Raw genomic sequence first — 27,955 nt, forward strand, 5'->3', positions numbered from 1 at the left:
CTATCAAATGCTGTAACCTGCACCAAAGGAGGAATTTAGGTTTCCTGAGGGATACTCACTGATTTTCACTTAACGTAACTTAAGCATGAGTAAGATGTAACTTTGTCAATCACATAGCAGGCTCTGTTCTAATAATCTCTTTCCAATGTCTTATACGTTCAACAGCCCTCTGGGGAAGGGAGTATCATTTTCTAGATGGGGAAACAGGCTTTTGTAGGACTGTTATTTGCCTAAGACCACACAGCATGGAAGTAATTGGGGTCTGCAAATGACCCCACTTACAAACCAGAACACACACACACACACACACACACACACACAGAGGACTTTTGACCAAACAGCTTTTTATTGAAAGACCGTAACACAAAAGAAAGCTGGGGAAGGTGGAGTACCAAGAAGGTGGGGACCCTCCCTGTCGACTCTACTCTGATTCCCATGAATATCAGGGAGGGAAACAGGAACCCAGAAAGGAAAATAAATCCTGATCAACCCGGCTAGCCCTGCTCCAGGGCCCAGATCCTGTGTCAGAGCCAAGGGCCAGGGAAGGAAGGAGGGACATTCTCCATTTGCCAAATTCATCTGCCAAAGTCCACCCTGCCTGCCTCAGGCCTCCAGGAGCTTCCCCAGGAAGCGGAGGTTGAGGATCTTGAGCTGTTCATCCAGGTCCATGCGGACTATGCCATCCTCGCCATCAATGCTCAGCAGGACACCTGTGGCTTCCCGATCCTCACCCAGGATCACCTTCACCTGGGGGGGGGGGGGCGGGGATGACACGACACATGGGGTCACAGTCCTTGGCAGCAGCCCAATGCCCCCACATCCCTTTGTCCTCCCTTACCTTGTTGTTCTTGGTCGGGGTGATGGGCTCCAGGTGCTCACTGGAGATGCTGACAACCTTCTCGCTGTCCTTCAGGTATACGGAGCACATGCCTCCCTGGGGGTGGGGACAGCCTGGTCAGCCTGGCCTGCTCCCAACACAGGACTGATACCCCACCTCAAGGGACATAGGATCAGGGCTTATTCTAAGGAGTCACTTTCCCAAAGTGACACAGGGGCAGGAAAGGTGAAGGCTGGGCCTGGTTCCAAGGCCTGGGGTCTGTGGTGTATGGGGGCAGGGTGATCAGATCAGCAAGGGAAGCACCAGCATGAAGCTAACTTAGGCCAAAAGGGAGACTGTTTCTCAGGCTCTTGACTTATCGTGCCCCAAACTGGCCTCAGTTTCTTCCCCACACTCGCTCCTCCTCCTGGGTCCCCGTCTCAAGGATGGCCCCATGGTCCCCGGCACCAGCCAGAGCTCTAGACCTCGTCTCAGTCAGCAACTTCACCAACAACCTCCAGCTCTGAGGCCTGTCCATTCAGCCTCCTGAGGGTCTCTCCCACCTCCCTCCTTCCTCTCCTCCCCACAGCCCTGTAGTGCAGCCTGACCTCCCTCTGGGCTCCCAGCCCCTGATCCAACTACGACAGAGCAACATAGTGAATTGATTCCAAACCACAGATCTGATCCCAACACTCCCCTGTTTAGATTCCTCCACCACCCACCACTGCCCTCAAGACACAATCCAAGTTCCCCAGGCTGGCATGTGACCAGCTCCAGCCACTCCTCTGGCCTCATCACTCACCTTCCCCATTGAATCTTTATGTTCCAGCCACAATGAAGAGACTTCAACCCCCCAAATGTGCCAGGCTTTCCCTCACCTCCAGGCCTTTGCACGTGCACTCTATCTGGAACACACTCAACCCCTTCCCCGGCCATTTCTCTCGGCTTACTCCTGTTCATTCTTCAGGTCTCAGCGCAGATGTCACCTTCTCCCGGAAGCCCTCCCTGATCCCTTCCAAAGTTGGATAAGGTGCCTCCCCTGGGTTCACATAGCTCCCCTTGCCCTCTGGGCTTCCCATATCCCAGCTCTGGCCACTTGGGCTGTCATTGTCTGGAGACATGTCTGTCTCCCCCACTGGAATGTGAAATCTGTGAAGGTAGGGCCTGGAGCTGTCTTCCTCTCTGGTGTTTAATTAATTCAATTAATATTTACTGAAGGGCCAACAAGGTGTCATCCCTCATCTAGGAACTGGGCCTACTTGGGAAGAAAATATAGGCTTGGTAATCAAAGAACCACACCAGGTAAACTTTAAGCTTTTAAGCATGTAGATAACATGAAAAAGAATTACATGGACCCATAAGAGACAGATCTGAGACAGCCCAAGTGCTTTCTTGAAGGATGAGTAGGAGTTAACTAGACAAAGAATAACAGGAAGAGAGTTCTAGACAGAGGAAAGTAATAAGCAAAGGCCCTGAGGCTGCAGAGAATTCAGTGACTGAGAAGAATGGAGAGAGGCCAGCAGAGCTGGAGCTGGGAACGCCCGGGGGCGTGGGTGCCTGGCACTAAGCCGAAGCCTGGCACAGAGGAGCACTTAGTCCATGTTACTGAACTGATCTCAGATGAGTGTCAAAAAGTAACCACACTCCTGGCTGCCAGTCACTGTCCCAGGGCGGTGGGGGCCCAGCCATGAGCACAAAATGCAGAAGTCCCTGCCCTGTAGAGCTTACATGCCAAACCTTTCCACATCTATTTTTCCAGCTATAAATGAGTACTGGAAAATGGGGATAGACAGTTACAAAGAAAACAGAAAACAGTAACCAGAGAGACTGGGGACCCCAAAGCAAGGGATGCCTGCCCACCCACCAGCCTGGGCCCCACTTACCGTGACACTGCGGATGACGCCTGTCTGCCCCACCACTTGGGTATCCAGGTAGGTGTCCCGCACCTTCACCTGGATGTCAGTGGTCACCCAGTCGCTGGAGTTCTGCTCAATGCCTGAGCCTGGTGTGTGCGGGTTGTAGCCACCAGGGGAGGGAGCTCCAGGTGTCATCGGACTATAGCCAACAGGGCTCGGGCTGGGGCTGGCCTGTAGGGAAAAGGGATGGGGTCATTGGGAACAGGTTATTTGGCCTGGTTGTCCCTATAGGCCCAAGGCCCATCCTAGCCCACCACCCTCAAGGGCGTGCCAAGTGAGCAGTACCTGATAGGCCATGGGCGAGGGGGTGGGGTGGTAGCTGGCTGGGGAGTGGGTGTTCTGGTAGCCTGCTGGGCTTGGCGCCACCTGGTGGTAGCTCTGGGGGCTGGGGCTGGGCTGGTAGGAGCCTTGCGGGGAGGGGGCTGCATAGGGGGAGAACTGGTCTGTGTTGTACCTGCAGAGACAAGGAGAGAGAGGGGCATTAGTTGGGGTCGTTAGAAGGGGAGAGAAGGAGGTGGTGGCAGTGGGGAGGGTTTGGGCAGCGGTTGATAAGGGCTAGCCCCAGTGGACTCACATGGCTGGCGTCCCTGGCGTCTGCGGGTTGTACTGCGGGTTGACCTGCGGGGATGAGGGGTCTGGGTAGCCAGGTGTTTGGGGATTGGGGGTGCCCCCATAGGCCTGTGGGGATGGGGTCGGCTCATCATCGAACGCGTACTCATATTCTTCCTCAGCCCTGTTGGGGAGAGACGTCTGTTGAGAATGACTGTGGTAATCGGAATGATATAGCAAATGCTTCCAGAACAGCGCTGAACACCAGGCAAAACCAAGGCAACTTCATCCTCACAAACAGCCCTATCCAGGGGCCTCCATTTCACAGGTGAGGAGACTTGGGAAATAGAGATGAGGCTGCCCAAAGTCACATGACCAAGATCACACAATTTGTCTCCAAGCCCAGGTCTTGACCACAGCATGCTACTATGATGGGAGCTGGAGAGATTACTTTGCCCCCAGCCCCAGCCTTGCCTACCCCTTCACATGACCAGCCTGGGGCTGGGAGCAGAGAACTCAGGGTGGACCACACAGACCCGTCCATCCCACAGAAACACAGCAGACCCATTCACGCACATGGGCACACACACCCAGTGGCTCAGGGAACCCTGCCCCAGCCCCCAGCTCCTGGCCCTCACCGTGATGGTGTGTTAGGATTGTTGGGGTCCCAGGCCCCACTCTGGGCAGGAGTGCGGCTGCCATCATGCAGGGGCGTCTGAGAGCCGTAATGCGGGGTGCGACTACCTGGAACGGGAGAGATGTGTGTCCATCAGTTCTGTCCTGGCTCCAGATCCCCCCACATTGCCCCTCATCCCCGTCCCCTGGGAGTGCTCACCATCCTGGAGAGGCGTCTGAGAGCCGTACATGGGCGTGCGCGAGCCAGAGCCGTACATGGGCGTCTGGGAGCCATACATGGGTGTCCGCCCATAGGTCGAGGTCATGCCGCCCGGGCGCCGTGAGCCCCTGTAGACACAGAGAACAAGTGGGGTGAGTAGGGCCCTTGCACCACCCAACAACCTCCCTCCCAGCCCTGCCCTGGCCCGTACACCGTGGTGAGGCGTTGACGGTCCACTGAGATGGTCTGGCAGGTGGAGTGCAGCTCCACGCGGGCTGTGGACTCCGTGGCATCTTTTACCACGCCAATGTAGCCTGGTGGGGAGGCAGGAGGTCAGGCCGGGTGGCTCTCCTTCACCGTGCCCCTCCCCAGGCCTCCACATGGCCTCGCAGGTCACCTTTGTAAGGCCCCTGGGAGATGCGCACAGTCTGGCCGATGAGCTCGTTGTCTCTCCGTCCCCGGCCCCTGCTCATGCCACCACTGCCGCCGCCCGGGCTGCCAAAGCCACCACGCTGACCTGGGGAAGAAGACTGTCACGGGTCCCCGGGGCCATCCTCTCATGTGCTGTGCCCACAGCCAGGGTACCCTCCAGCCCCCTCTTCCCCTGACTCCCTCCACCCTTGGGTTAGGAGGCTCCTCTGGGGGCCCCCCACCAGAGCCCTGGGCTTTCCCATCACAGCCCTAACCACCCTGGGCTGCACTGTGTGTGGGGGGGGTCGGGTCTCCCCTGGGCTGTGAGCCCCATCATGGTCGGGCCAGCCCAGAGCAGACACTCAGTGAGTGTGGGCTCAACAGCCTCTCTCTTCCACCCCCCAGACATATCCCCACCCCAAATTCCCCTCACCTCCAGCACTGGGGTGCATGGGGCTGCTGATCCGGGGGCTCATAGGGGCAAAGCCACCTACTGTGAAGTTGGTCACATCTCGCGGCTGGGGAAAGGGCAAGAAGTGAACTGGAAGGCAGGGCCTGGGTGACAGGCTCCCAGCCCCTGCACCACACTGCCTGCTGCCATCTGGGAACAGTTCCTGCTTGAACCTGCCCAGCAGCCATGCCTCCCTCCTTCTGGTCACAATGCCTCAAGTTCCCTTTGGGAAAACAGTCACCCCTGTGCCATGTGGGCCTGTCAGTCAAGAGGCCCAGGCCTCCCTTGGGCAAGGAGTGAGACTAAAATGTGGTAGTCAGGAATTTAAACCCCCAGTGACACAGAAACTGCAAGCCATGGGAATTCAGCATTCCACCTGCAGGGCCTGAGAAAACCATCTCCTGGTCCCAGCTCCCCAGATCCCAGGTTTGATTTCCTTTTTGATACCTGGTTCTGTACAACTTCCCTACAAATCCCACCTCAGGAACTTTGCTTTCCCCTGAGACATTCAGGTGGCTCTCTGACCCTTCCTTCAGGTCTCTGCTCAAATGCCACCTCCTCAAGGAGGTGAGTCTTTCCTTAACCTCCTCTATGTAAAGCAGCAGACCCCATCATTCTTTATCTCCTTATCCCGTTTTATTTTTCTTCATAGTGCTTGCCGTCAGCCCCAGCTGTACTATGCATGTATTTATTTATCTGTTCATCTCCAGAGCAGCAGCACTAGAAGGGCAGAGATGTTTCTGTCTTGTTCACTGCCGTACCTCCAGTGTCAAGCACCTAGCAGGTGCACAATAAAACTGAATGAACAAATGATTTGGTAAATAGCTCAGTATCCCAATAACCCTTTTTTTCCATACTCTGCCAAGGACCTGACACTGACACCTGCCCTCCTAATCCTCCACAAGCCCATTCTTGTCACTCCTGGGGCCAGGGTAGGTCAGACAGCCAAGTCAGGTAGCCAACAGACAGGGTGCCACCATGCCTGCCTCACCTTCGAGCCCCCTGCCAGCACCAGATGGCGGGTCTTGCAGACAAACATGCCCCCGTTCTCTACCAGTTTCTTGCAATGCAGGAAGGCGAAGCTGCGGAAGAGATGGCGAATCTCGCCCTCCCGGCCCTGGATGGGGAAGGACAGTCACTCTCGTGGCCATGTCCCACCCCAACTCTTTCAGATGTGACAGACGGGCAGGAGCTTATACTCACTGAGTGGGGGCCATCAATGACCTTGACAATGTCTTTCACATGGATGTTGTTCTGCTCTGAGTCCAGGGCCACGGCAAAGCGGTTGTCCTTCTTCCGGGTCACAGCCTGATGCCTGACAGTCACCACCTTCCCATACATGTTCAGCACCTATGGAGGGAGGGAAGGGGATACTGAGGAGATGAGAGTAGAAAGGGGTGATGGGAGCAGGGCTCCCCTACAGTGGGATGATTCTTCCTGTAGGAGACTGTCCCAAGCTCTGCAGGACGTCTAGACTCCCTGACTCTGGGGCAGGTAATGTCAGGGAACCACCCCCCAGGCACTGGGTCAACCGAAAATGTCCCCAGTCATTCCCTAACACCCTCTGGGAGGCGCCTCCATGGCAACTGAGCATCAGGGACCTGAGAGATGAGCAGAGGAACAGATGTTAACATAATAGCTAATGTCTACCCATCACTCTGTGCCAGACCCATGCTAAATTCTTCACACAAGATTTCACTGAGGCCTCAAAATTTCCCTCTGAGATGGATGCTGTCTCAATTCCCATTTTACAGAGGAGAAATCTCAGGCCCAGAGAGGGTAAGTTATTAGCCCAGGGTCATACAGCACAGAGCAACAGAGCTGTGAATCCAGAGCCCAGTGTCCTAAGCATTTACGCTCTGTGGCTCCCACATGCACGGTGAAGGGGAGGAAGGCACCAGCAGCACCCAGCCCTTGAGAAAGCACCGAATGCCTGGGTACGTATCTGGTATCACGGATTCAGTCACAACTAACGAAGTATATGCTGCTGCTATCTTCTTTTTACAGGGTGTGATACTGAGGCACAGAGAGGGTAAATAACACGCACTTGCCTGATATCACACAGCCGGCCATGGGTGACAGAGCCAGGTCTGCAACCCTGAGCAGTCTGGGATCTTAGCCACCATGCTCGGCCACCTCCCAGGATGAGGAGCTGGAGGGAGAGGAAGCCCCTAAAGTAAGCCTGCCTCTGCGTGCAGCACACACACCTGGAAGGTCTCCCGCTCCAGTCGCACGATGACACCCACGGTCTGGGGATCCAGCTGCACCAGCTCCCCCCATTCATGCTGGCCCCCGACATCCACACCTGATGCCGTCTCCGAGCAGAGCTGCAGGTCCCGGGGGAGCACCTTCAGCTGTGGGAGATGGGAAAGGGTGAAGCAGGGTCCATGTGGCTCATCGGCCTCGGTCTCCTCCTGGCACATCCACCCCGCTCCCAGCCTTCCGCTAGCTACCTCGTGCATGGTGAGGTCAGAGAAGAGGATGACGAAGTTCTCCTCCACCCGCACAATGAGGCCTGTGTCGCCCTCGAACCGGCCGGCAATCACCTTCACGTGGTCCCCCATCTTGAAGTACTTCCGAAGTTCCTGGGCCGGGAACTCCAGCATGTCCTAGGGGTTGGGTGTGAGGACAACGAGCAAGTCAGGGGAAGTCACCACAACCCACCTGTCTACCCATCTTCAGATTCCACTCATAGTCTCAGAAAGACCCTGGCCAAAACCCACTCCAGGCTCACACCCCCAACCACAGACTACCCCAGGCCACCTGGACCGACCTCAGCCTACCCCGGAGACTCAGGATATCAGCCTGGACAACGTTTACCCCGCACAGAGACAGCCTGTCCCCAAGACATATGACACCAGACTAGACACCTCCTCAGACCCACCTGGAGACAGCCTCACCCCAGACACACCATGCTGGGCCTAGACAAGCCTCAGACACAACCACCCCTAAGCAAACTAAAACCAGTGACCTCAAGATTACTCCACAGTTTCGTCATGCCCTCAACCCACCACGTACATACGGGCAGCATGGTACCCACCTTGAGGTCCTCGTGCTTGGGCATGATGGTGATCTTGTTGCCATCTACGCTGAGGATCTTGCCCTGCAGGTTGATGAGCTCACCCTCACACACCTCCACGTTGTCCCCAGGCTGGAAGTTGTGTTCCCGCTCCTTCCCTGCGGGGGGAGGCACAGGGCTAACTTGAGGGCTGCTCACCATGGGCCGCCCCCTCCTTGGCCTGGGTTACTGACCGGGACCAAATACCTGTGCTTTCAGTCACCACCTCGAGGTCGATGCCCTCTGGCTGGTCCTCAAATTTCTCCAGCTCAGAGAGTGTGGGCTTCACACCCTCCGTGATCTGAGCCCCAAGAGACAAGAGGAAGAGAAGGAAGTGGATGAAAGTCAGTGTCACAGCACAGCTGAGCGGACTGGAGAGATGGTGAGATGAATCCCCTGGGGATACTCCTAACTTGAGGATCCAAGACAAGCCCAGATAACCCACTGCTCTGGGGCCTGGACTGCAGGAAGGAGAAAGCTTGGCCTCCCCGCTTCCCACCGCCATTAGCACGACCCCCTCTGGGACCCTCACCACAGCAGACATGGCAAAGCTCTTGAACAGAAAGCCCTTCCGGCTGTAACGGTTCCCCTCGAAGATGAGGAAGTCACCATCAGAGGCAACGTCACCCCCCAGGGACCTGGGAGTTTGTGGGGGAGAGAACATTGGAAGGGGAGGTTAAGGGAGAATCTTGCTGTACCTCAGTCTCCTCTGCTGGCAAAAGGGGAAAAGGACACAGGATGCCTGAGCCATCCCCTCCCAATACACATCCCTTGGCGAGAGTGACCTCTCACAAAGCCCGAAGGCCCCGCCTCAACGGAAGGGCGCACAGCACCCACTTTCTTGCACCCTGCTGCCCCCCCGTCCCTGCTTTATTTTCCACTACAGCAAGTTTGACCCATCTTCCTAACTAGAATGGCAGCTCCAGAAGGGGGGAACTTAGCATCTTTTATTCACTATTTCCCCTATAATAGGGCCTGGCACACAGCAGGCACTCAGTGAGTACTAGCTAGACAAAGTATCAGACACTGCTAACAGTTAACACTCACAGACACATATGACCTCACTGACTCCTCCCCAAAGCCCATGACATCAGTAGTATGAGCCTTGTTTCCAGGGAAATGAGAGAATGAGGCTCAGGGAGGGCACACCACATGGCCAACATGGCCGAGCCCTTGAGTCTGAGAGTCAAGATTCAGATGCAGGGGGGCGGGACTCCCAAGCCTGTGCTTAACTCTACTGGCCCTGCATGTGGGACAGGGGGACCTTAGTTCCTGCCCCATGCTTCTAGAGTGGGGAGGGAAAGCCTGCCCCACTCTCAAAAAGGGAGCGTTGGGGAGCAGGCTGAGCTCCTCCTGCCAATTGCTCAATCATCTTCTCATTCACATGGTACATTTGGCAAGAGGCGAGACTGCTCAGCTGCGCATGTCTGGGCACTGCGTCAGACCGGCTACTGGAGGGCAGGGAAGGGTCACTCTAGTTTGTGCTCAGCAGGGGATGTCCAGATGGGTGGAGACCAGTGGTGTAAATGAGTCCAATTCAGGCATGTGAAGTATTAATCTGGCCTGGCCTGGAGGTATTAGCCCAGCCTGGCAAATCAAAGGGCTCATTCTACAGTCCAGCCTTTAACAGAATGAAAAACTGGCTACTCATGATGCGTTTCCGGAACAGGACCAGAGGAAAAGTGTCACTGGCTCTTGTTTCTCCACCTCCTCCTCTCCTGCCCTCCCGCTGGAGCCCCCGACAGCCCTGGAACACTGGAAACCCTGGGCTGTTCCAATGTTCTATCCAGCGGGGAGGGGGAGGGAGACACCCTGAGTGGAAGGGGCTCTGTACCCACAACTGAGGTGTCCAGGCATCAGGAGATGAGGGTAAGAGACTTTATAAAGCCTGATGTGTCAATAAATCTCATTTCAATATGTGACACCATTAATCACACTTACTAGGTGTCAAGTGTTGTTCTGGGTACACACGCATATTAAATCATCTGAGTCTCAATACAATCCTAGGAAGCGGAGGTTACTATTATAATCTTTGCAGCAGAGGAAACCAAGGCACAAGGATGTTAAATAACGTGGCTAAGGCTACACTGCCAAGCTAACCACTCACAAACTACGGATGGCTCCGGGAGCCCAGCCCTGTCGGGGAACCTGCAAAGGCACATCCTACACCACAGCTCTGGGCACCCGGCCTGGCCCAGCCCAAGGACACTCACCTGATCTTTTCTGCATCAAACAGCCTCTGTGGAGGCCGCTTAAACTTCTTCCTTTTGGCAAACCAGTCTTTCTGTGTAGGAAAAGGGGCATGAGTAGGAAGGGTGAGGGACGAGGGCTTGGCCACCAGCAGGGGTATCAAGCACCCCCTCTCCCCACCGGCAGCACATCCCCACGATACCAAGCTCATGCGGGCCTTGATGCGGTCGTAGTCGATGCGCGGGATCATCTTCAGGGAGATGGTGTTTTGGCTGGGCTCCACGTAATCCACCTGAGAAGGCCAGACAGGTGGTCAGCAGGGGCCCAGCCCTCCCCTCCTGACCCCGGACACAGGAAGGGAAAGGAGATGCCAGGAAGGGCAAGGGACAGAGGGTTATGGGGAAGAAATGAAACCGCTGACAAGTCCCCCAAATTCACTCTCTAGCCTGTCTTCCCTCCATTCTGAAACTGAGTATCCACTGCCATCTTGACATCTCCACCTGGATGTCTAGAAGGTCCCGCACACCCAGCATAACTGCAACTAACCTCCTGATCGCCCCAAACCCACTCCTCTCCCCATCTTGTCCCTCTCCATCCTTCCTTCTGCTCAGGCACACAACGTGGGAGGCATTCTTCATTCCTTTTTTCCTCTTACACCCATATCCAACCTGGTAGCAAACCAGTCAGCTCTGCCTTCAAAAATTCTGACCTCTCCCCGCTCCTCTACTACTGCACCCTCAGTCCTGTCCTACCATCACCTGCCACCTAGGCTGTGGCAGCAGTCTCCTCACTGGTCTCCCTGCTCCTGTGGCCCATCCAGTCTATTGCAGGGTTTCTCATCCGGGTAAGCCTTTGTTGTGGCGGCCATCCCGCGCCTTGACAGATGTTAGCAGCACCCCTGGCTTCTAGCCCCTAGATATCAGACTCAACTCCCTCCCCAGGTGAAACAACCAGAAATGTCTCCATTCATTGTGCAATGTCCCCTGGGGGTACCCCTGCTTGAGAACCAGTGGTCTAGTCCCAATGCAGTCAGCAGCGTAATCCTATCAAAATCCAAGCCACGCTGTGTCCCTTAGAACCCTCCCATCTGACTCCAGTAAAAGCCAAAGCTCTAGGATGAGCCACAGGCCCCGTTGCCTCCCTGAGCTCATCTCCTGCCACTCTCACCCTCACTCACTCTGCTTCGGCCAGTGACGGTCCTAGCTCATGGGTTGCCTTCTGCCACACCCCTTCCCCGAGAACTCCACGTGGCTCACTCCCTCACCACCTTCAGATCTTTACTCAACACGCATAGAACATGCACAGAAGTTGGTCATCCGTTTCCTGTGTGCTTCAAACAAAGTCCAGACTCTGCTTCACCTGATCCGAGTGGGGTTCTGCTCTCTGCACTAGTCAGGGGGCTGGAAAGGACAAAGAGAAAGGAGGGGAGGACAGAACAGAGAGCCCTGGCCTCCTCGGCCGCCCCACCCCAGCCCAGCCCCGGGCACCTGAGCGATGTCGTCCTTATAGATGCCCCGCTTGAGGCGGACCCAGGATTTTGGTTTCAGGTTGGCCACCTCCTTCACCACTTTGAGCACATCTGTCATCTCCTTGATGGGTACCATCTGCTGGTTCCAGTAGCCAAGCCGCAGGTTGCCCACGCCCTCGATGGCCTGCTTCACATGGGTCTGCTTGTAGGCCTCCACGTAGATGTAGCCCTTCACATGCTCTGGTGCCACTACCGACTTAATCTGCAGGGGCTGGAGGGCCGAGCCAGTGAAAAGAGACAGTGAGATACGACTGCTGGTACCAGGAATGACCGCCACCTCAGCAGTCTCTCTTCTAGGAATTTATCCCACAGCAACATGTTTGTGCAATGACCCCAACACAGGGACATTCACTGCAGAACCATTTAGCATAGAAAACAAACAAGACTGGAAATTTTTAAATGCCCCCAAACAGGAACTTATTCAGTTATGGAATAACCATACAGACATAACTCGTTTTACTGCTCTTTGGCTTTATAGCACTTTGTAGCTATTGTGTTTTTTTTACAACTGAAGGTTTGTTGACAGCCCTGCAGGGAGCAAGTCTATCGGTGTCATTTTCCCAAAAGCAATAATTTTTTAGTTAAGGTATGTACATTGTTTTTTTTAGACATAATGCTATGACACACTTAATAGAATACAGTATAGTGTAAACATAACTGTTCCTTGCAGTGGGGAACAAAAAACTTCATGTGACTTGCTTTACTATGATATTCACTTTATTGTGAGGGTCTGGAACCAGTATCTCCGAGGTCTGCCTGTACCATGAAATACAATGTAGTACTTAAAAAAACAATGAGATGGATCTATATGTAGTGACACAGAAAGATATCCAACATATGTTCTGTGGAAAAAGCAACTAGAACCAAAGAGAGCTGGAGTGACTATACTAATAGCAGAGCAGACTTAACGACAAAAATTATTACCAGAGACAGAGAACATTTAATAATGATAAAAAGTTCAATCCATCAAGAAGATATAAGAATTATAAATATATATGAACCTAACAACAGAGCCTCAAAACATAGGAAGCAAAACCCAACAGTAATGAAGAGAGAAATTGGTAATTCAATAATAATTGGAGACTACAATACCCCACCTTCAACAATGGATAGAACAATTAGAAGATCAACAAGAAAACAGAACACTTGAGCAACTCCACAAACCAACAAGACTTAACAGACATCTATAGCTAGAACACTCTGTCAAACAGCAGTGGAATTCTCAGGGGCACACTGAACACTCTCCAGGATAAACCATATGTTAGGCCACAACACAAGTTTCAAATGTAAAAGGACTGAAATCATATCAAGTATAATATATTCTTCAACCACACAGAATGAAGTCAGAAATCAAAGGAAATTTACAAGGTTCACAAATATGCGGAACACACTTCTAAGTAACCAGTGGGTCAAAGAAGAAATCGTAAGGGAAATTTTAAAATATTTTGAGATGATGAAAACAGAAACACAACATACTAAATTTATGGGATGCAGAGAAAGCCATGCTTAGAGGTAAATTTACAGCTGTAAACACCAACTTAAAAAAATTTTTTTTTCAAATCAATAACCTAACTTTCCACCTTAAGAAACTAAAAGAGAAAAAGGAAATTAATCCCAAAACAAGCAGAAGGAAGAAATAATAAAGATCAGAGTGGAAATAAGTAAAATAGAGGTTAGAAAAACAATAGAGAAGACCATCAAAACCAAAAGTTGGTTCTTTGAAAAGATCAACAAATTTGACAAACCTTTAGCCAGACTGACCAAGAAAAAAAAGAAAAAACTCAAATTACCAAAATCAGGAATGAAAGAAAGGACATTACTACCAACCAAACTTACAGAATTTTAAGGCATACTATGAATAACTGCATGCCAATAAATTAGATAACCTGAAGGAAATAAATTTTTTTGTAGAAAGACATAAATTACTACAACTGACTCAAAAAGAAATAGAAAATGTGAATAGACCTATACGAGGTAAAGATATTGAATTAATAAGCAAAAAACATACATACACACACACACCCCCCCAAAGCCCAGGATTAGACGGATTCACTGGTGAAATCTACCAAACATCTAAAAAATTAATACCACTCCTTCACAAACTCTTCTAAAAAATAGAAGAGGGGGGGGGGCTTCCTTGGTGGCGCAGTGGTGGAGAGTCTGCCTGCCAATGCAGGGGACACGGGTTCGAGCCCTGGTCTGGGAAGATCCCACATGCCGCAGAGCGACTAGGCCCGTGAGCCACAATTGCTGAGCCTGCGCGTCTGGAGCCTGTGCTCCGCAACGAGAGGCCGCGATAGTGAGAGGCCCGCGCACCGCGATGAAGAGTGGCCCCCACTTGCCGCAACTAGCGAAAGCCCTCGCACAGAAACGAAGACCCAACACAGCCATAAATAAATAAATAAATAAAATTAAAAAAAAAAAAAAATGGCGGGCTTCCCTGGTGGCGCAGTGGTTAAGAATCTGCCTGCCAATGCAGGGGACACGGGTTCGAGCCCTGGTCTGGGAAGATCCCACATGCCGCGGAGCAACTAAGCCCATGAGCCACAACTACTGAGCCTGCGGGTCTGGAGCCTGTGCTCCGCAACAAGAGAGGCCGCGACAGAGAGAGGCCCGCGCACCGCGATGAAGAGTGGCCCCCGCTCGCCGCAACTGGAGAAAGCCCTCGCACAGAAACGAAGACCCAACACAGCCAAAAATAAATATAAATTAATTAATTAATTAAAGAAACGTTTAAAAAAAAAAAAAAATTTAAAAAAAAAAAAAAATAGAAGAGGGGGGAACATTCCCAATTAGTCCTATGAATCCATTATTACCCTGATACCAAAACCAGACAAAGACATCATAAGAAAACTACAGACCAACATCCCTTATAAACATAGATGCAAAAATCTTTAATGAAATAGAAGACCAAATCCAGCAACATGTTTTCATACAGTATGTGAATTATATTTCAATTTTTTAAAAAGCACCTAGTTTGTTTCTGTATTCGTTGTGATAGTGAAAAATGGAAACAACCTTATGTTTACTGTCATGGAAAGATGACTATGGTATTGACAAAAGGCTCGCTGCAGAATGATACGTATATAATACCATTTTATTTTTTTTAAATACCTATTTTTCAATATGCAGAGAAGATGGCCTGGAAAGACACACAAGCCAACAGTAATTACTTCTGAAAAATGGGACTTGGGTATGGAGAGATTTTGGTTTTCATGATATACATGTACCACTTCAGTCCCATCTCAAATGGGGTCACTAGAATCTTGCCCAGGGCACAGGGTAGAAGTTTGAGCACATTCAAAATCATGATTTGCAAATCCTGCAACTGTCCACTTGGTCCCACTGACACACACCCACTGTTTCGGCAGGTAAAAGCTATGCACTCAGCCTAACACAAATCATATTCAGTGAGAAAGTTACCAACCAGCACGTCCTGATTCCAAAACTAACAATTATGCCTATGACATAATTACATTTACTGAACACAAGCTGCAGAACAAGTCCCAGCTAAGGGTTGGACATATTCAAAGATACTTAATCCTAACAATGCTGAGGGGCAAGCAAGGGGTGCAACGAGGGGAAGCGGCTTGATAGAGGTCACACAGCGAGGAAGCAGCAGGGGCAGGATTCAAAACCCAGGAGTCTAAAGAAAGATCTGTGCCCTTAATGCAGCATCTGCTGCCTTGCACGCAGGCGGCATTACTTCATGTTTTGTGTGTTGTGTGTGAATGAGCCCTTAAGGGGCAGGGACCAGCTCTGGCATGGTCACGGCTGTATCCTCAGCATCTCCCAATGCCGGGACCAGCCCAGAGGAGGGGCTCAGCGGATTTTGATAACTGAGTGAAAGAGAGAAGGAAGGAATTCTCCTCCCAAAAGGCCTGTTCTGTGATGCACTTAGCCACACTGCCCTATGGTAGGACTCCCAACCAAACAGTAAGAGGGTGACAGCTGCCCACCAGGGTTGGTGAACAGGCAGAACTCGTTCTCAGGCAGAAAAGGCTCAGGGAGCTAGATGGCTGACTTCCAGAGGGGTGCAGAGGCTGGGGAATCCTGCCAGAAATGCAGAGAGAATGAAGACAGTACCTCTGTCAGGCATGAAGAACACTTTGATCCAGAACGTGGTCATTTTCTAGCTGAAGCAGCTCACCTAACAGGCAGTGCTGCTCAGCGCAAGGGGTACCTGGTACCCCTGAACCTGTACTGTCCCTCACTCTGGGCTTTACCTGTCTCTCACCCACAAGCTGCCTGCCTACCCGACTTACCGTGTCTGTGAACTGGTAGGCAATGAACTTGCGCATCAAGGAAATGGCTGTGGCCCGTTCCTCCCCAATCTGGAAGAAGAAAGGCAGACTTAAGAGAAATGACAAGATGGAGAACAGGGCTTCCCTGGTGGCGCAGTGGTTGAGAATCTGCCTGCCAATGCAGGGGACACGGGTTCGAGCCCTGGTCTGGGAAGATCCCACATGCCGCAGAGCAACTAGGCCCGTGAGCCACAACTACTGAGCCTGCGCGTCTGGAGCCTGTGCTCCACAACAAGAGAGGCCGCGATAGTGAGAGGCCCGCGCACCGCGATGAAGAGTGGCCCCCACTTGCCACAACTAGAGAAAGCCCTCGCACAGAAACGAAGACCCAACACAGCAATCAATCAATCAATCAATGAATAAATAAATAAATAAATAAATAAGCTTTAAAAAAAAAAAAAAGATGGAGAACAGGACATAGAAAAGGGGGCAGGAGACAGCAGCAAGAAAGACAGAGTCGGGGGAGGGCAAGAAAAGGGTAGGGGATTAAGAGGTACAAACTACTATGTATAAAATAAAATAAAGCTTTAAGGATATATTGTACAACACAGGGGACATAGCCAATATTTTCTAATAACTATAAATGAAGTATGTTTAAAATATTGTGAATCACTATGTTGTACACCTGAAATTTATATAATATTGTAAGCCAACTATACCTCAATGAAGAAAAGAAAGAAAGAAAGAATCATCAGTCAAAAAAGATAAAGTAAGACAGCGGGAATTCCCTGGCAGTCCAGTGGTTGGACTTGGCACTCTCACTGCCAGGGGCCTGGGTTCGATCCCTGGTTGAGGAACTAAGATCCTGCAAGCTACGTGGCGTGGCCAAAAAAAAGATAAAGTAGGAGAGAGAGAGGAGCAAGAGAGGTGGAGAGATTACAGAGCAAGAGTAATGGCCAGCAAGAAAAACAGGGAGGAGACACTGAGGGAGGGAGGGAGGGAGAGGGGAGGGGAGGAGGAGGGCGGGGGGGAGAGAGAAGGATGTAGAGGCAGACAGAAGGAAGAGACTGACAGATCAAGGAGACCCAGGAAAGACAGAAGGCGAGTTCCCCCCAACGAGGCCGCCTCTCCCATTCCCTTGCCTCCCCCAGGCCATGAGGCCAGAGCACACACCTTACATTTGACAGTCCACAGATTGGGATCCCTGACAGGAGAGGAAAAGCAAGCCTTTCAGTGAAACTGTCTCATCATGAAACATACAAATCACCACACCCATCCTTCTTCCTCTCCCTCCACACCCTCTCCCTTCTCCATCCTTCCGTCCATAAGCAGAGAGAAGGAGAAAAGTGCCAATCTGCCCCTCCTCTCTTTCCCCACCATCCACCACTCTGTCTGTGTGACACTGTGACCTGACTTATCTCAGGGAGTGAGCCGTGTGGGCACATCACCCCAGTAAAAGTTCCCACCTCGGCCCTCCTGTCCCACCCCCTTACTTGACTCCCGGGAGCAGCTGCTGCTGGGTGATGTCATCCGAGAGCTCATCGGATCCTCCATACACCCTGGAGAGAGAAGGGCCATCAGGAAGGAAGGGGTCTGTCAGACCCCGACCCTTCTCAGAAAGGAACCACCTGCTCCCAGCCTCCCATCAGCCCAGCCCACACCCTTACGTCTCTCCCACAGATGACTTTGCGTATTTCTTCATGTAATACTCGCCCAGTTCTTCTTCTCGCTGGTCCCTGGGGTGTGAGGGGGAAAGTAAACAAGAATTGAAGGTTGAGGAGAGGAGGGTAGGCTGACCTGCCCCCAAACCTCCCTTTCCCCTCACTGCTTACCTCCAGAGGTTTTGCAGGCGGCGAGCCCCGGAACGGTCTTCATCCAAGACAACATTGTCGATATTGGAGGCTGCAAAAAAAATGGGCAGATGGGGTGAGTAAGGGGAGATGAAGAGCAAGCAGGGGCCTGGAGAAAGCAGTGGGGGTTAAGGGGGTCAGAGGTGGGTCCTGGGGCAGCAGATACCTCACTGAGGAAGCCCCTAACCCTCACCTTCCTATTCTGGCCTATTCAGTATCCTGCTTCTCAGTGTCCTCCTTGGGGATGGGGCCCAGCAGTTGGGGACATCCAGCTGTTCCCCATCTCATCGCCACTGCCTAAGCACATCCTGAACTCCGTCCCAGCCCCCCCACCCCTTCACCCTGCTACCGGCAACGCTCACACTCACACATACACGCACACATAAACACATACACGCTTTCCCAGGCCAACAACTGCTGGAGACCTGGCCCCAGACCCCCTGCCTCTGGACCCTACGTGAGTCAGAGCCCCCGGGGCCGGGGAGGGGTCAGGGGTGAGGGAGGGTGCCACAGGCAGGAAGGAGGATATGTCAGGATATGGGAGGAGGGTCGGGGAACCACACTTTTCAGGTTCTTACCTTCAATCTCTTCTACTTGGAGGAAGAGGAGGTGGTGGTGGTGGTGGTGGTGGTGGTGGTGGTGGTGGTGGTGGGCGAGGGCAGACAAAGTATGAGCAAAATTATAGCAGCGAAATCAACCAATGGGTTGGGGGAAGGGGAAGGGAGGGACACAAGAAGGTTGAAAATCAAAAGTAAAGGCCAGGCACCAGGTGGTGGGGGGAGAAGCCGAAATGTATGAGGCGCACAGAACGGAAAATAACAGGGAAGGGGTGGCACTGGCCCAGGAAGTGGGGGGTATCTTGGGATAGAGCCTGTCCCACCCCCACAGCCCCCAGAAGGGATTCACTGGGGCCCTAGGAGCCCAGAGTCCTCTCCCCACAGCCCACATCCCCCCAACTCATGGGCCTAAAAGGAAAAGGGTGCGGAGCTGGCCTCTCTGGCAACGACAGAAAGAAGCAAGGTGAGGAGGGTGTGGGTTGGGGTGGTTCAGGGCATGGGGGTGGGGATGGGCTCTCAAGACCCTCTCGGCCACACCCCCAGTGTCTCCCGGAGGTGGGGCCCACACACACCTTTCTCCAGGATGTCCTCTGCTCCATCCTCCCACTGGTCCTCATCCTCATACTCATCGTCCACATCTGAAACGGGAACACCAGGTGGTCAGGGGGGCATCCAGGGGAAAGATGACCGCATGACAACAGCTCCCAGGAAACATCTCTGGGCAACAGGCACTACAAATCCCCACCTCACAGGTCAGGACACTGAGGCTCGGACAGGTGAGGCTCTCACCCAAAGCCTTAGAACTGCTTCAAGTAGCAGGGTCAGGTCTAATGTGCAGATCCGCCTGACTCTAAAAGTCATCCCTCCCCCTACCACCCACAGATCCATTTTAAAAATAAGATAAAAATAAGCAAGCAGAAAAGTTCCCTCCCAACTATCAAGGGAAGGGAAAATTGGTATATAGGTTTTTAAAATTTGTTTGTTTTTTTAAAGATAGGGTTTGTGGTTTGTTGGTTTTATTATTAGCTTACATTTGTAACAGCCAACCCTTATTGAGAGCGTACTATGTGCCCTGCCCTCCTCTGAGTACTTCCCAAATTCCTCATTGAATCATCCTGGCAACCCTAAGGGAGGTACCACCATTGTTCTAATTTTACAGTAAGGGCTCTGAGACCCAGAGAGGTCACCTAACTTGCCTAAAGACTCTCAGCTGATACCTGAGAGGCAGTCTGGCTCCAGGGTCCATGCGCTTAACCTCTCCCCTACATTACATATACTCTTTTGTATGTATCGAATATTACACTAAAAACTGAAACAACACACAACGAAAAAATCCAAAGTGTACAGAGGATGTAAGTGTACAGTGAGTCTCCCTCCCATTTCTAACCCCTTTCAGTCCCCTTTCTCAGATGTGACCAGCTTCTAGTCTAGAGATAATCTAACCTTATATAAGAAATGCATATAAATCCCCCACCACTATTTTCCCTTCACACAATTTTTTTTTCTATAAACTTATTTATTATTTATTTATTTATTTTTAGCTGCATTGGGTCTTTGTTGCTACGCGCGGGCTTTCTCTAGTTGTGGTGAGCGGGGGCTACTCTTTGTTGTGGTTACGTGCTTCTCACTGCGGTGGCTTCTCTTGTTGCAGAGCACGGGCTCTAGGCGCGTGGGCTTCAGTAGTTGTGGCGCACGGGCTCAGTAGTTGTGGCTCGAGGGCTCTAGAGTGCAGGCTCAGTAGTTGTGGTGCACGGGCTTAGTTGCTCCGCGGCATGTGGGATCTTCCCGGACCGGGGCTCGAACCCGTGTCCCCTGCATTGGCAGGCGGATTCTTAACCACTGCGCCACCAGGGAAGTCCCCTTCCACACAATTTTTTAACACACTGTTCTATCCCACCCTCTTTCTTAAAGCAATACTAGTAGCTTGGAGCTCTTCCATAGCAGCACACACCTCATTATCTGTTCTATAGTTCATTATACCAAGCCCTTATCATCGATGGACATCTAAGTCACCGAACATTTGCAACTGCAAACAGGATTGCAGCAAGTGTCTTTGTTCTTGTATCCTTATGTACCTGTGGGGTGAACTCCTAAAAGGGAATTGCTGGATCTAGGGTCCTGGTGTGGCAGATGTTAATGGGCACCGCCACAGGCAGTGCTGAATGTCACTCCCACCACCACCAAGTGGGTGTCCCTAGTGGCCCACATCTTTGTCACATGGCATGTTATCCGTTCTCTTGATCTGAGCCCATCTGCTAAGACTTTCTCTCTAAGCAAGGACTCCTTCCCTCTCAGCCTTTCAGAAAAGGGCTGAAGCTCTCTGAGAACCAGGAACACCTAGAGCATCTCCTGCCCCTCTGTTCCCTGGTTTCCTCTCAGGTAAGAAGGTCCCAAGAAAATGAAGGGTGGTGTTCCAAGTCACTCCTCTTTACCTGCGTGTGGGAAACAAGCACTCTCATGTATGGATGGTGGGAGTATCAAGTAGTGTGACTTTTTCAGGAGCTGATATTTGGCCAAAGATATCAAAAAGCTTTAAAAACATATGCATCCCCTTTGTCCAGCAATTTGACTTACAGGGATTTACCATGTAAAAAATCTGCCACGTCTGTGTTAGATGAAAAAACTACATCTTCATTTTCACTAATCTCTAAGTGAAATTTAGTATTTACATCAATTATGCGCAATGGCAACAAACCACAGTAGTATTAGCCATGAAATCTGATATTTTCATAGCACAGTACAGCTATAGATACCTCAAAATATTACCCACAATCAGTGTTACTTCAAAATTAGATTCTTAACAGATCCTCCACTAAATCTTGTTATTTCAATGTGCTAAAAAAGAAGCACATACATCACAATGTTCTTTTAATATTTAGATACTGTATTTCAATATAATTGTTTTCTTTGGAATCCTATGTATTTTTTTAATGCATTTCAGAACGTGATTCTGAGAAGGGTCAGGGAATCACACTTCCATAGGTTTCACCAGACTCCAAAAGGGGTCACGGTACAAAAAAGATTAAGAACGCCTGATCTAGGTAATAACTTGCATATGTGAGTCTAAATGTTACATGAAGATGTTCACGGCAGTACTGCTTATACTACTGAAAATTACAAACAACATCAATGTCCCACAAGAGACTGGTTCCATAAAGCACATCACAGAATGGAACAATGTGCAGCCGTTGGAAAAAACAGATATTTCAACAATGATGATGATGATGATGATGAGAGCAGCTAAAATTTACTGAGTACTTGCCAAATGTTCAGAGAACTTTCAAGAATTAACTCATTTAACCTAAACTATCTATGTTATATCTACCTCCACAAGCACTGAACAGAAAAGCAGTTACAGAACAGCAGATACACTGTGGGTCTTTGTAACATAAATAATAACCCTGTTTTCTGAGGGCCTACTGCAGGCTGGGCATTACACTTTGGGCTGCCGTCAGCGTGACGTGCTTTACATGCACAGTCCCCCAAATCCCCAAAATATCCCTGCTGAAGTAGGCAGAACTGCCTGTCCCCCTGTACAAGGGGGAGAGAGGCTCAGACAGACAGGCAGCAACTTGCCCAGGGCCACGTGGAGAAAAGAAAAGAGCGAGGCCAGAAGGGACCTGCATCTGTCAGCCTCCACTACCTTGTCCAGCTGCCTACTTCTAGATCATCTGAACTTTTCACGATTAGTAGTTTTTTAAAGGAGGATAACGGCATTGTAACTGGGTTTTAAAAGGATCTATCTTATAGGAATACATATGAAATATTTTAGGGTTAAATTATGTATTTGGGATTGGCTTCAACATCATCCAGTGGTGGGTGGGAGTGAGAAGGAATAAGCAAAACAGGTGCAGCACTGAGCTGTTCACTACTGATGCTAGGTGATGGCACACAGGGGCTCCGTAAACTACCCTACAATCGTGTGTCTGACATTTACCAAAAGAAAATGTTTAAAAAGTACATTGGAGGGCTTCCCTGGTGGCGCAGTGGTTGAGAATCTGCCTGCCACTGCAGGGGACACAGGTTCGAGCCCTGGTCTGGGAAGATCCCACATGCCGCGGAGCAACTAGGTCCGTGAGCCACAATTACTGAGCCTGCGCGTCTGGAGCCTGTGCTCCGCAACAAGAGAGGCCGCGACAGTGAGAGGCCCACGCACCGCGATGAAGAGTGGCCCCCACTTGCCGCAACTAGAGAGAGCCCTCGCACAGAAACGAAGACCCAACACAGCCAAAAATAAAAATAAATTAAAAAAAAAAAAAAAGTACATTGGAGAAATAGAACTGAAGGTGGAAGTCCAGCCCCTGCTCAGCACTCGCCAGCCCTGTCACATACCAGCCTCATCCAGAATGAAGCCGCCGTGGCGGGGTTTCTTGGGGGGCCGGTCATCATCTTCCTCCTCCTCTTCCTCATCATATTCCTCCTCCTCTTCCTCCTCCTCTTCTTCCTCAGGCTCTTCCTCCTTCTCACTACCTGCTGCACTCCGCCGCTCCTCCTCTACCTGCAGGGTCAGGTAGGGTTGGGGCACCAGTGTACTGAACCCCCCAAATCCAGACACCATGCTCTCCACCCCTAAATCTGACCTCAGCTCTGCCTGGACGATCACAGCCCCCTCTGCTCTGCATACATGCCCTTCCACCCTGGCCAGGCCTCCCTGGTAGCCATCCTATCTCAGTGACAGCACCGCCATCCACCCAACCAATATCTGGGAGCTGACCCCACCCCCAACTAGATCTCCTTGCTAGTCTCCACTGAGCCTTTCAATGTTATCACTCCATTAGGTTGGTCCTTGGCTCTTGTCTCTCTCCGTGCTACAACTGCCCCGGGCCATCTCATCCACTCCCTTGGCTGTGGTGGGCATCTCTGTGACAACGACTCCCATATCTGTTTCCAGTCTACACTGCTGCCAAGGCCGCTGACCGCCTCTCACAGCTAATTCTATGGACATGCTCTGGTCCTTACCTATAAGACCTCTCACACCACCGACCACTCTCTATGTAGGGAAACGCTCTTCCCTTGGTGTCTGCCACATCGCACTCTCCTGGCTTTTCTCCAACCTCTCCGCCTGCTCCTCTGCAGGCGCCCTTCACTGTGCTCACCTCTCAAATACTGGCTTCAGTCACCAGGGTTCAGCCAAGGGCCAACTTTCCTTCTCCCTCCATGCACTCTCTTCCTGGCCATTTTACCTTCCACCATCTCACTTACTGTCTCTGTAGATGACATCCCATCTGTCTCCAGTCCCCTACTTTTTTCCAGAACTAGAGACCCTCATGTGCCAGCAGCCTCCTGGATACCTTCCTCAGATGTCCTCTGAGCCCTTCACAACCACCATACCCCAAACTGGCCTCTGTGTCTTCCCCTAGACCTGTGCTTGCCTCCTCTAGCTCCCATCAGGCACCAAATTCTTGACCTTTCTGCTTTTTGAGCATCATCTCTTACAATCCGTCCCTTCTTCCCCATCTGCACAGCCCCTAGCCTAGGCTAGAACACTGCCCTCTAAATCTGAATCCTTGCCCCAGGTTCCTTTGTTGTCTCTTGCCCTCCAATCCCTCTTTTTCATACAAACCACAAAAGGAAATGATCCACACAAAACAGTGTTCCCCAAACTTCAACCCTTCCCTCATTAACTTCATGACTTCTTGCCATGTCCACATCGGTACAACCCATTTATCTAATATTTTCTTTAAATTCACTAAAATTTTTACATCTGAGGCAAACTTGTTTTGAAATGTTTCAGAAGTTAAAACTCTTTAAAGGTTAGCTAGTTATAAACAGAAAGTAACCATAATGATAAAAGCAAAACAATGAAAACAATGTTACTAAGTCCCAACATGATATTGTCACCTGCTGCAGGCTAAGCCTAAGGCCTGTTCTCCCTGCCAAACACAGAGACTAGCAAATTTCAGAAAGGTGTTCAAGACACAGTAGCACTAAAGTGAAACTTTCTCCATGACCCAATTAAAAGACAGGGTGTGCAACTAAAAAGAAAATAACTTTCTCACTAAATGAGTCAATGTGGCTTCAGGTCTTATTCTTATTCCACCTAAAAGCACTTCTCATTGCTCCCCACCTGGAAAACATCCTACACTCTTGGGAAACTATGACCTAAAGCACGAATCTGGGGGACTTCCTTGGCGGTCCAGTGGTTAAGACTCCACACTTCTGCAGGCGGGCACGGGTTCAATCCCAGGTCAGGGAACTAAGATCCCACACGCCGCACCATGAGGCCAAAAAACAAAAACAGACAAAACCAAAACAAAACAAAACAAAAAAACACGAATATGATCATTTGGTCCCCTGCTTAAAACACAGCCACGGCTCCCCGCTGCCCTCAGGTAAAGAACCAGCTCCCTAGCAGCCTGGTCTGGGAGTGCACACTGCGCCCTCTGCCTCTCCCTCTCACCCCGCCTCGCTGGGCTCCCCCTCCTAAATGCTAGGTTCGAGCCACACCGAACCACTTACAGCATGCTCTCATAGCACTGTCCATCATCCATCCTGGTCCTCAACATAAAAAGCCTTTCTCTTCTGCCTCTTGTTCATACTTCAATCAAAATACCCTCTCTTCCAGGAAGCGATGCCCAGGAAGTGATGCCTGCCCCCTCCCCACCAGGGAAAGTCAGGCACGTTCTCTGGGCTCACAACTCTCTGGGCTTCCTCCACCACAGCCCTGACCACCGAGAGCTAGCTCCCTAAGTGAAAGGCCCATGCTAGCTCAGGCATCGCTGGGTCCCTAACACACCACCCAGCCTGGGGCTGGGAACAGAAAATGACTTTAAAAAAATAAGGCTGACCCTTGAATAACATGGGGGTTAGGGGCTTCAACCCTCTGGGTAGTCAAAAACCCACACATAACTTATGGCCAGCCCTCCGAATACAAGGTTCCTCCGTATCCACGGTTCTGCATCTCAGGATTCAACCAATCTTGGATCATGCAGTACAACTTACTATTGAAAAAAAATCCCCATATAAGCGGACCCAAGCAGTTCAAATCCGTCGTGTTCAAGGGTCAATTCTATTTGCTTAATACAGAATCCTAACTAGCCCACAATGTCCCTTTAACAACTCAAACTACAAGAGGACCACAGCCTGACTTCTAGGAACCTTGTCATCACCCCCCTGGCTCAGTCCCAGCAGTCTTCTTTCCAAACCTGGCTCCGCATCCTCTGAGGAGATAGCTCTCACTACTATCTCTACGTTACCTCAGGGCTTGAACGCGCTCTTACACAGTCCGTCCTCAGCATCCCCTGGAGTAACCATCTGCTTATAAAACTACCTCCACCTCAAGACAGAGAGCTCATGAGGGTCTCATTACCGTCAGGCTTTAACCACAAGCAAAGTGTCTTGAAGCCATGAGTCAGAGACCAAGGACTCAGTGAGACAGCTTCAAGTAAAGGCCCTTCGTGTCATCTTTCCTCTTGTCCCATTCCCACCATGGCAAGTTGAGGACTACCCAAAGGACACAACAAGGATTGACAATCAAATGCCTGCAGAGGGCAAACAGGAAACGTAAATCAGTAGGGCAGCTCAAGGGAAACCTATGGCACTCTTCACCTACCTGATGTTTCCCAGAACACAGGTTTATGAAATCTTTCCTTTTCTTAAATCTGCATGATGACAAATGGCAATTAATATATTCCGGGAACTGGAGAGAATTCCCAGCTTTAAAGAGGGGGTGCCACTTCTTGAGAAAAGGGCTGCTGTGGGTGTCACTCAGGTTGCTGGCTCCTCCCATTGTCCCAGAAAAGCAAGAAAGCTTGATTTTTACATGAAATTTCTACAGGTGTTGGCAACTAACTTAAGCAGTAAGTTAACATTTCTATAATCATACTGCCATCTCTTTGTCTGTAATTGTTGCCTACTAAGTGTAAACTCTGTGAAGGCAGAAATTTGCCTTGCTCCACTCTCTCCAACACCTAGGAAGTATCTGGAACATAGCAATAGATGCTCAAACATTTACCTGTTCAACAAATGAGTAAATGAGAAATAAATAAAACAGGCTAATAGCTAATAAAATAATATTGAAATCAGGTATGTCCCAGGAAATGTTTATTTGGTTCCTAAAACAGTGACATTCAACAGACCCCTTTGGGTTGAAGCTAAAGTGATCCTTTCAAAATATTAGATCACATGCTTCCTTTGCTCAAAACCTTCTCATGGCTTCACCTCACTCAGTTAAGCACAAATTCCTCACCACAGCCTTTAAGATTCGACAAGATCTGGCTCCTGTTACTTCTATGTTGCACTCACTCTGATCCAGCCAAACCGAACTTCTTGTTACTTTTTGAACACCACAGACATGCTCCCAAGTTTGCACTTGCAGTTCCCCATTACTGGAACACCCTTCTTCCACATGACATGCCTCACTCACTCACCTCACAAATCTTTTTCCAAATGTCACCCTCCCAGACTCACCATGATCACCCTACTCAAAGTGCAACCAGCACTCCCTATTCCCCTTCTCTACTCTACTTTCCTCCAGAGTGCCTTCTAGCTAACTAAATGATTTACTTCTCAGTTATGTTTGTTTACCTTCACCAGAGCAAAGAAAGATTCTAAAAATCTGCTTTGTCTACTGGTGTAGCCCAAGGATAAAGAAGTGTGTCTAGCATGTAGTAGACACTAGAAGTATATTTCTGGAATGACTGAGCACACCTAAAAATAAAAACTAATAGTGAGTTCTTACTATATGCCAAGTCCTTCAAACACATCACTTGTTATCTCACTGTACCTGGAACATCCCCGGCCTCCAGCACCTGAGCCTCTGCTTGACTTGGGCTTGCCTACTTCCCTATCTCTCCCGACAACCTGGAAGCTCCCAGCGGCCAGAGCTCCTCCTGATCCCCGCCAAGCTCCCACATTGGCCGTTCTGCCCTGGTCCCGTCCCCAGGCGCAATGCCTCCCCCAGCGTCCCAGCCACAGACCTCGGCCTCCTCGCCGTCACTGCTGCGCTCGCTGTCCTCCTCCTCGGAGAAGTTGCTGTCTTCGCTGTCCGACATCTTCTGCTCGCAGGAAAAGACGGCGGCCTCAGCGCTTCCCCCAGTTCCGAGCCCCACCCCGAGCCTCAGTTTCCCCTCGGGTTCCCGGGAGAAGAAAATCCCCTCAGCGCACTTCCGGCAGCCTCGTTCCGGCAACCGTGATCCCGAAAGGGGACCACCCCCCCACACGCCACCCGCTATACCTCCCGAGTCCCCGAATCCGGTTTCTACACCTCCTTGGCCCCCGGCGACCGGGCCTGCCACCACGGCCTCCAACCCAGCCGCTCACCGCTCAGGTGCCACCTCCGCCTTCGGCAGCAGCCGCTGTTCACACGACGCCTGACTGAGACTGACGTGCCCTCTCGCGAGAACCTACCACTAGGCCCCGCCTAACGCGAGATTTCTGGGGCTCATCCCCGGCGACGCACTTCCAGGACGCCATCTTGAGAGTGGCAGAGTTGTCTTAAAGTAGAGCGTGGAGCTGACATCTTGGGATGGTCAAATCGGAGTGTTATAAACCCCTGGGATCGGCCTTTTCTAGCCAGAAATAAGTGCTTGCTTGAATTTAGTCCAGATC

General features: G+C 50.9%; 1 protein-coding gene across 3 annotated transcripts; it reads right to left on the reverse strand.

Annotated features, from left to right (window-relative positions):
* Positions 1 to 327: 327 nt before the first annotated feature.
* Positions 328 to 27,738, reverse strand: SUPT5H (SPT5 homolog, DSIF elongation factor subunit). Of its 3 annotated transcripts, none has more exons than XM_059903669.1 (30): positions 27,668 to 27,738; positions 27,325 to 27,402; positions 22,739 to 22,904; positions 18,979 to 19,044; positions 18,428 to 18,439; positions 17,832 to 17,901; positions 17,667 to 17,735; positions 17,493 to 17,558; positions 17,173 to 17,203; positions 16,021 to 16,089; positions 11,715 to 11,966; positions 10,430 to 10,519; positions 10,251 to 10,321; positions 8,570 to 8,675; positions 8,245 to 8,338; positions 8,020 to 8,156; positions 7,433 to 7,588; positions 7,187 to 7,333; positions 6,183 to 6,329; positions 5,971 to 6,096; positions 4,962 to 5,046; positions 4,515 to 4,634; positions 4,329 to 4,431; positions 4,118 to 4,245; positions 3,921 to 4,026; positions 3,308 to 3,466; positions 3,019 to 3,187; positions 2,701 to 2,904; positions 839 to 934; positions 328 to 747 (listed from the first exon to the last, which is right to left on the reverse strand). In XM_059903669.1, exons 2-30 carry the CDS (start codon positions 27,397 to 27,399, stop codon positions 604 to 606), a joined length of 3,264 nt encoding a protein of 1,087 aa, XP_059759652.1. In that variant the 5' UTR covers positions 27,400 to 27,402; positions 27,668 to 27,738; the 3' UTR covers positions 328 to 603. The 3 variants fall into 3 exon arrangements, with proteins under 3 accessions (XP_059759652.1, XP_059759653.1, XP_059759654.1); XM_059903670.1 differs by lacking the exon at positions 27,668 to 27,738 and adding an exon at positions 27,582 to 27,653; XM_059903671.1 differs by lacking the exon at positions 18,428 to 18,439.
* Between the last annotated feature and the right edge of the window lie 217 nt (positions 27,739 to 27,955).

Source organism: Balaenoptera ricei, chromosome 19, assembly GCF_028023285.1.
Source record: "Balaenoptera ricei isolate mBalRic1 chromosome 19, mBalRic1.hap2, whole genome shotgun sequence".
NCBI classification, from domain to species: Eukaryota; Metazoa; Chordata; class Mammalia; order Artiodactyla; family Balaenopteridae; genus Balaenoptera; species Balaenoptera ricei.

Coding starts and splice junctions, on each gene's coding strand:
- SUPT5H (XM_059903669.1), bottom strand. CDS start 27,399: ATGTCGGACAGCGAAGACAGCAACTTCTCCGAGGAGGAGGACAGCGAG. Junction 8,676..10,250: donor TTTGATGCAGAAAAGATCAG/GTGAGTGTCCTT, acceptor ACAAACTCCCAG/GTCCCTGGGGGGTGACGTTG. Junction 3,188..3,307: donor ACGCCAGGGACGCCAGCCAT/GTGAGTCCACTG, acceptor TTGTCTCTGCAG/GTACAACACAGACCAGTTCT.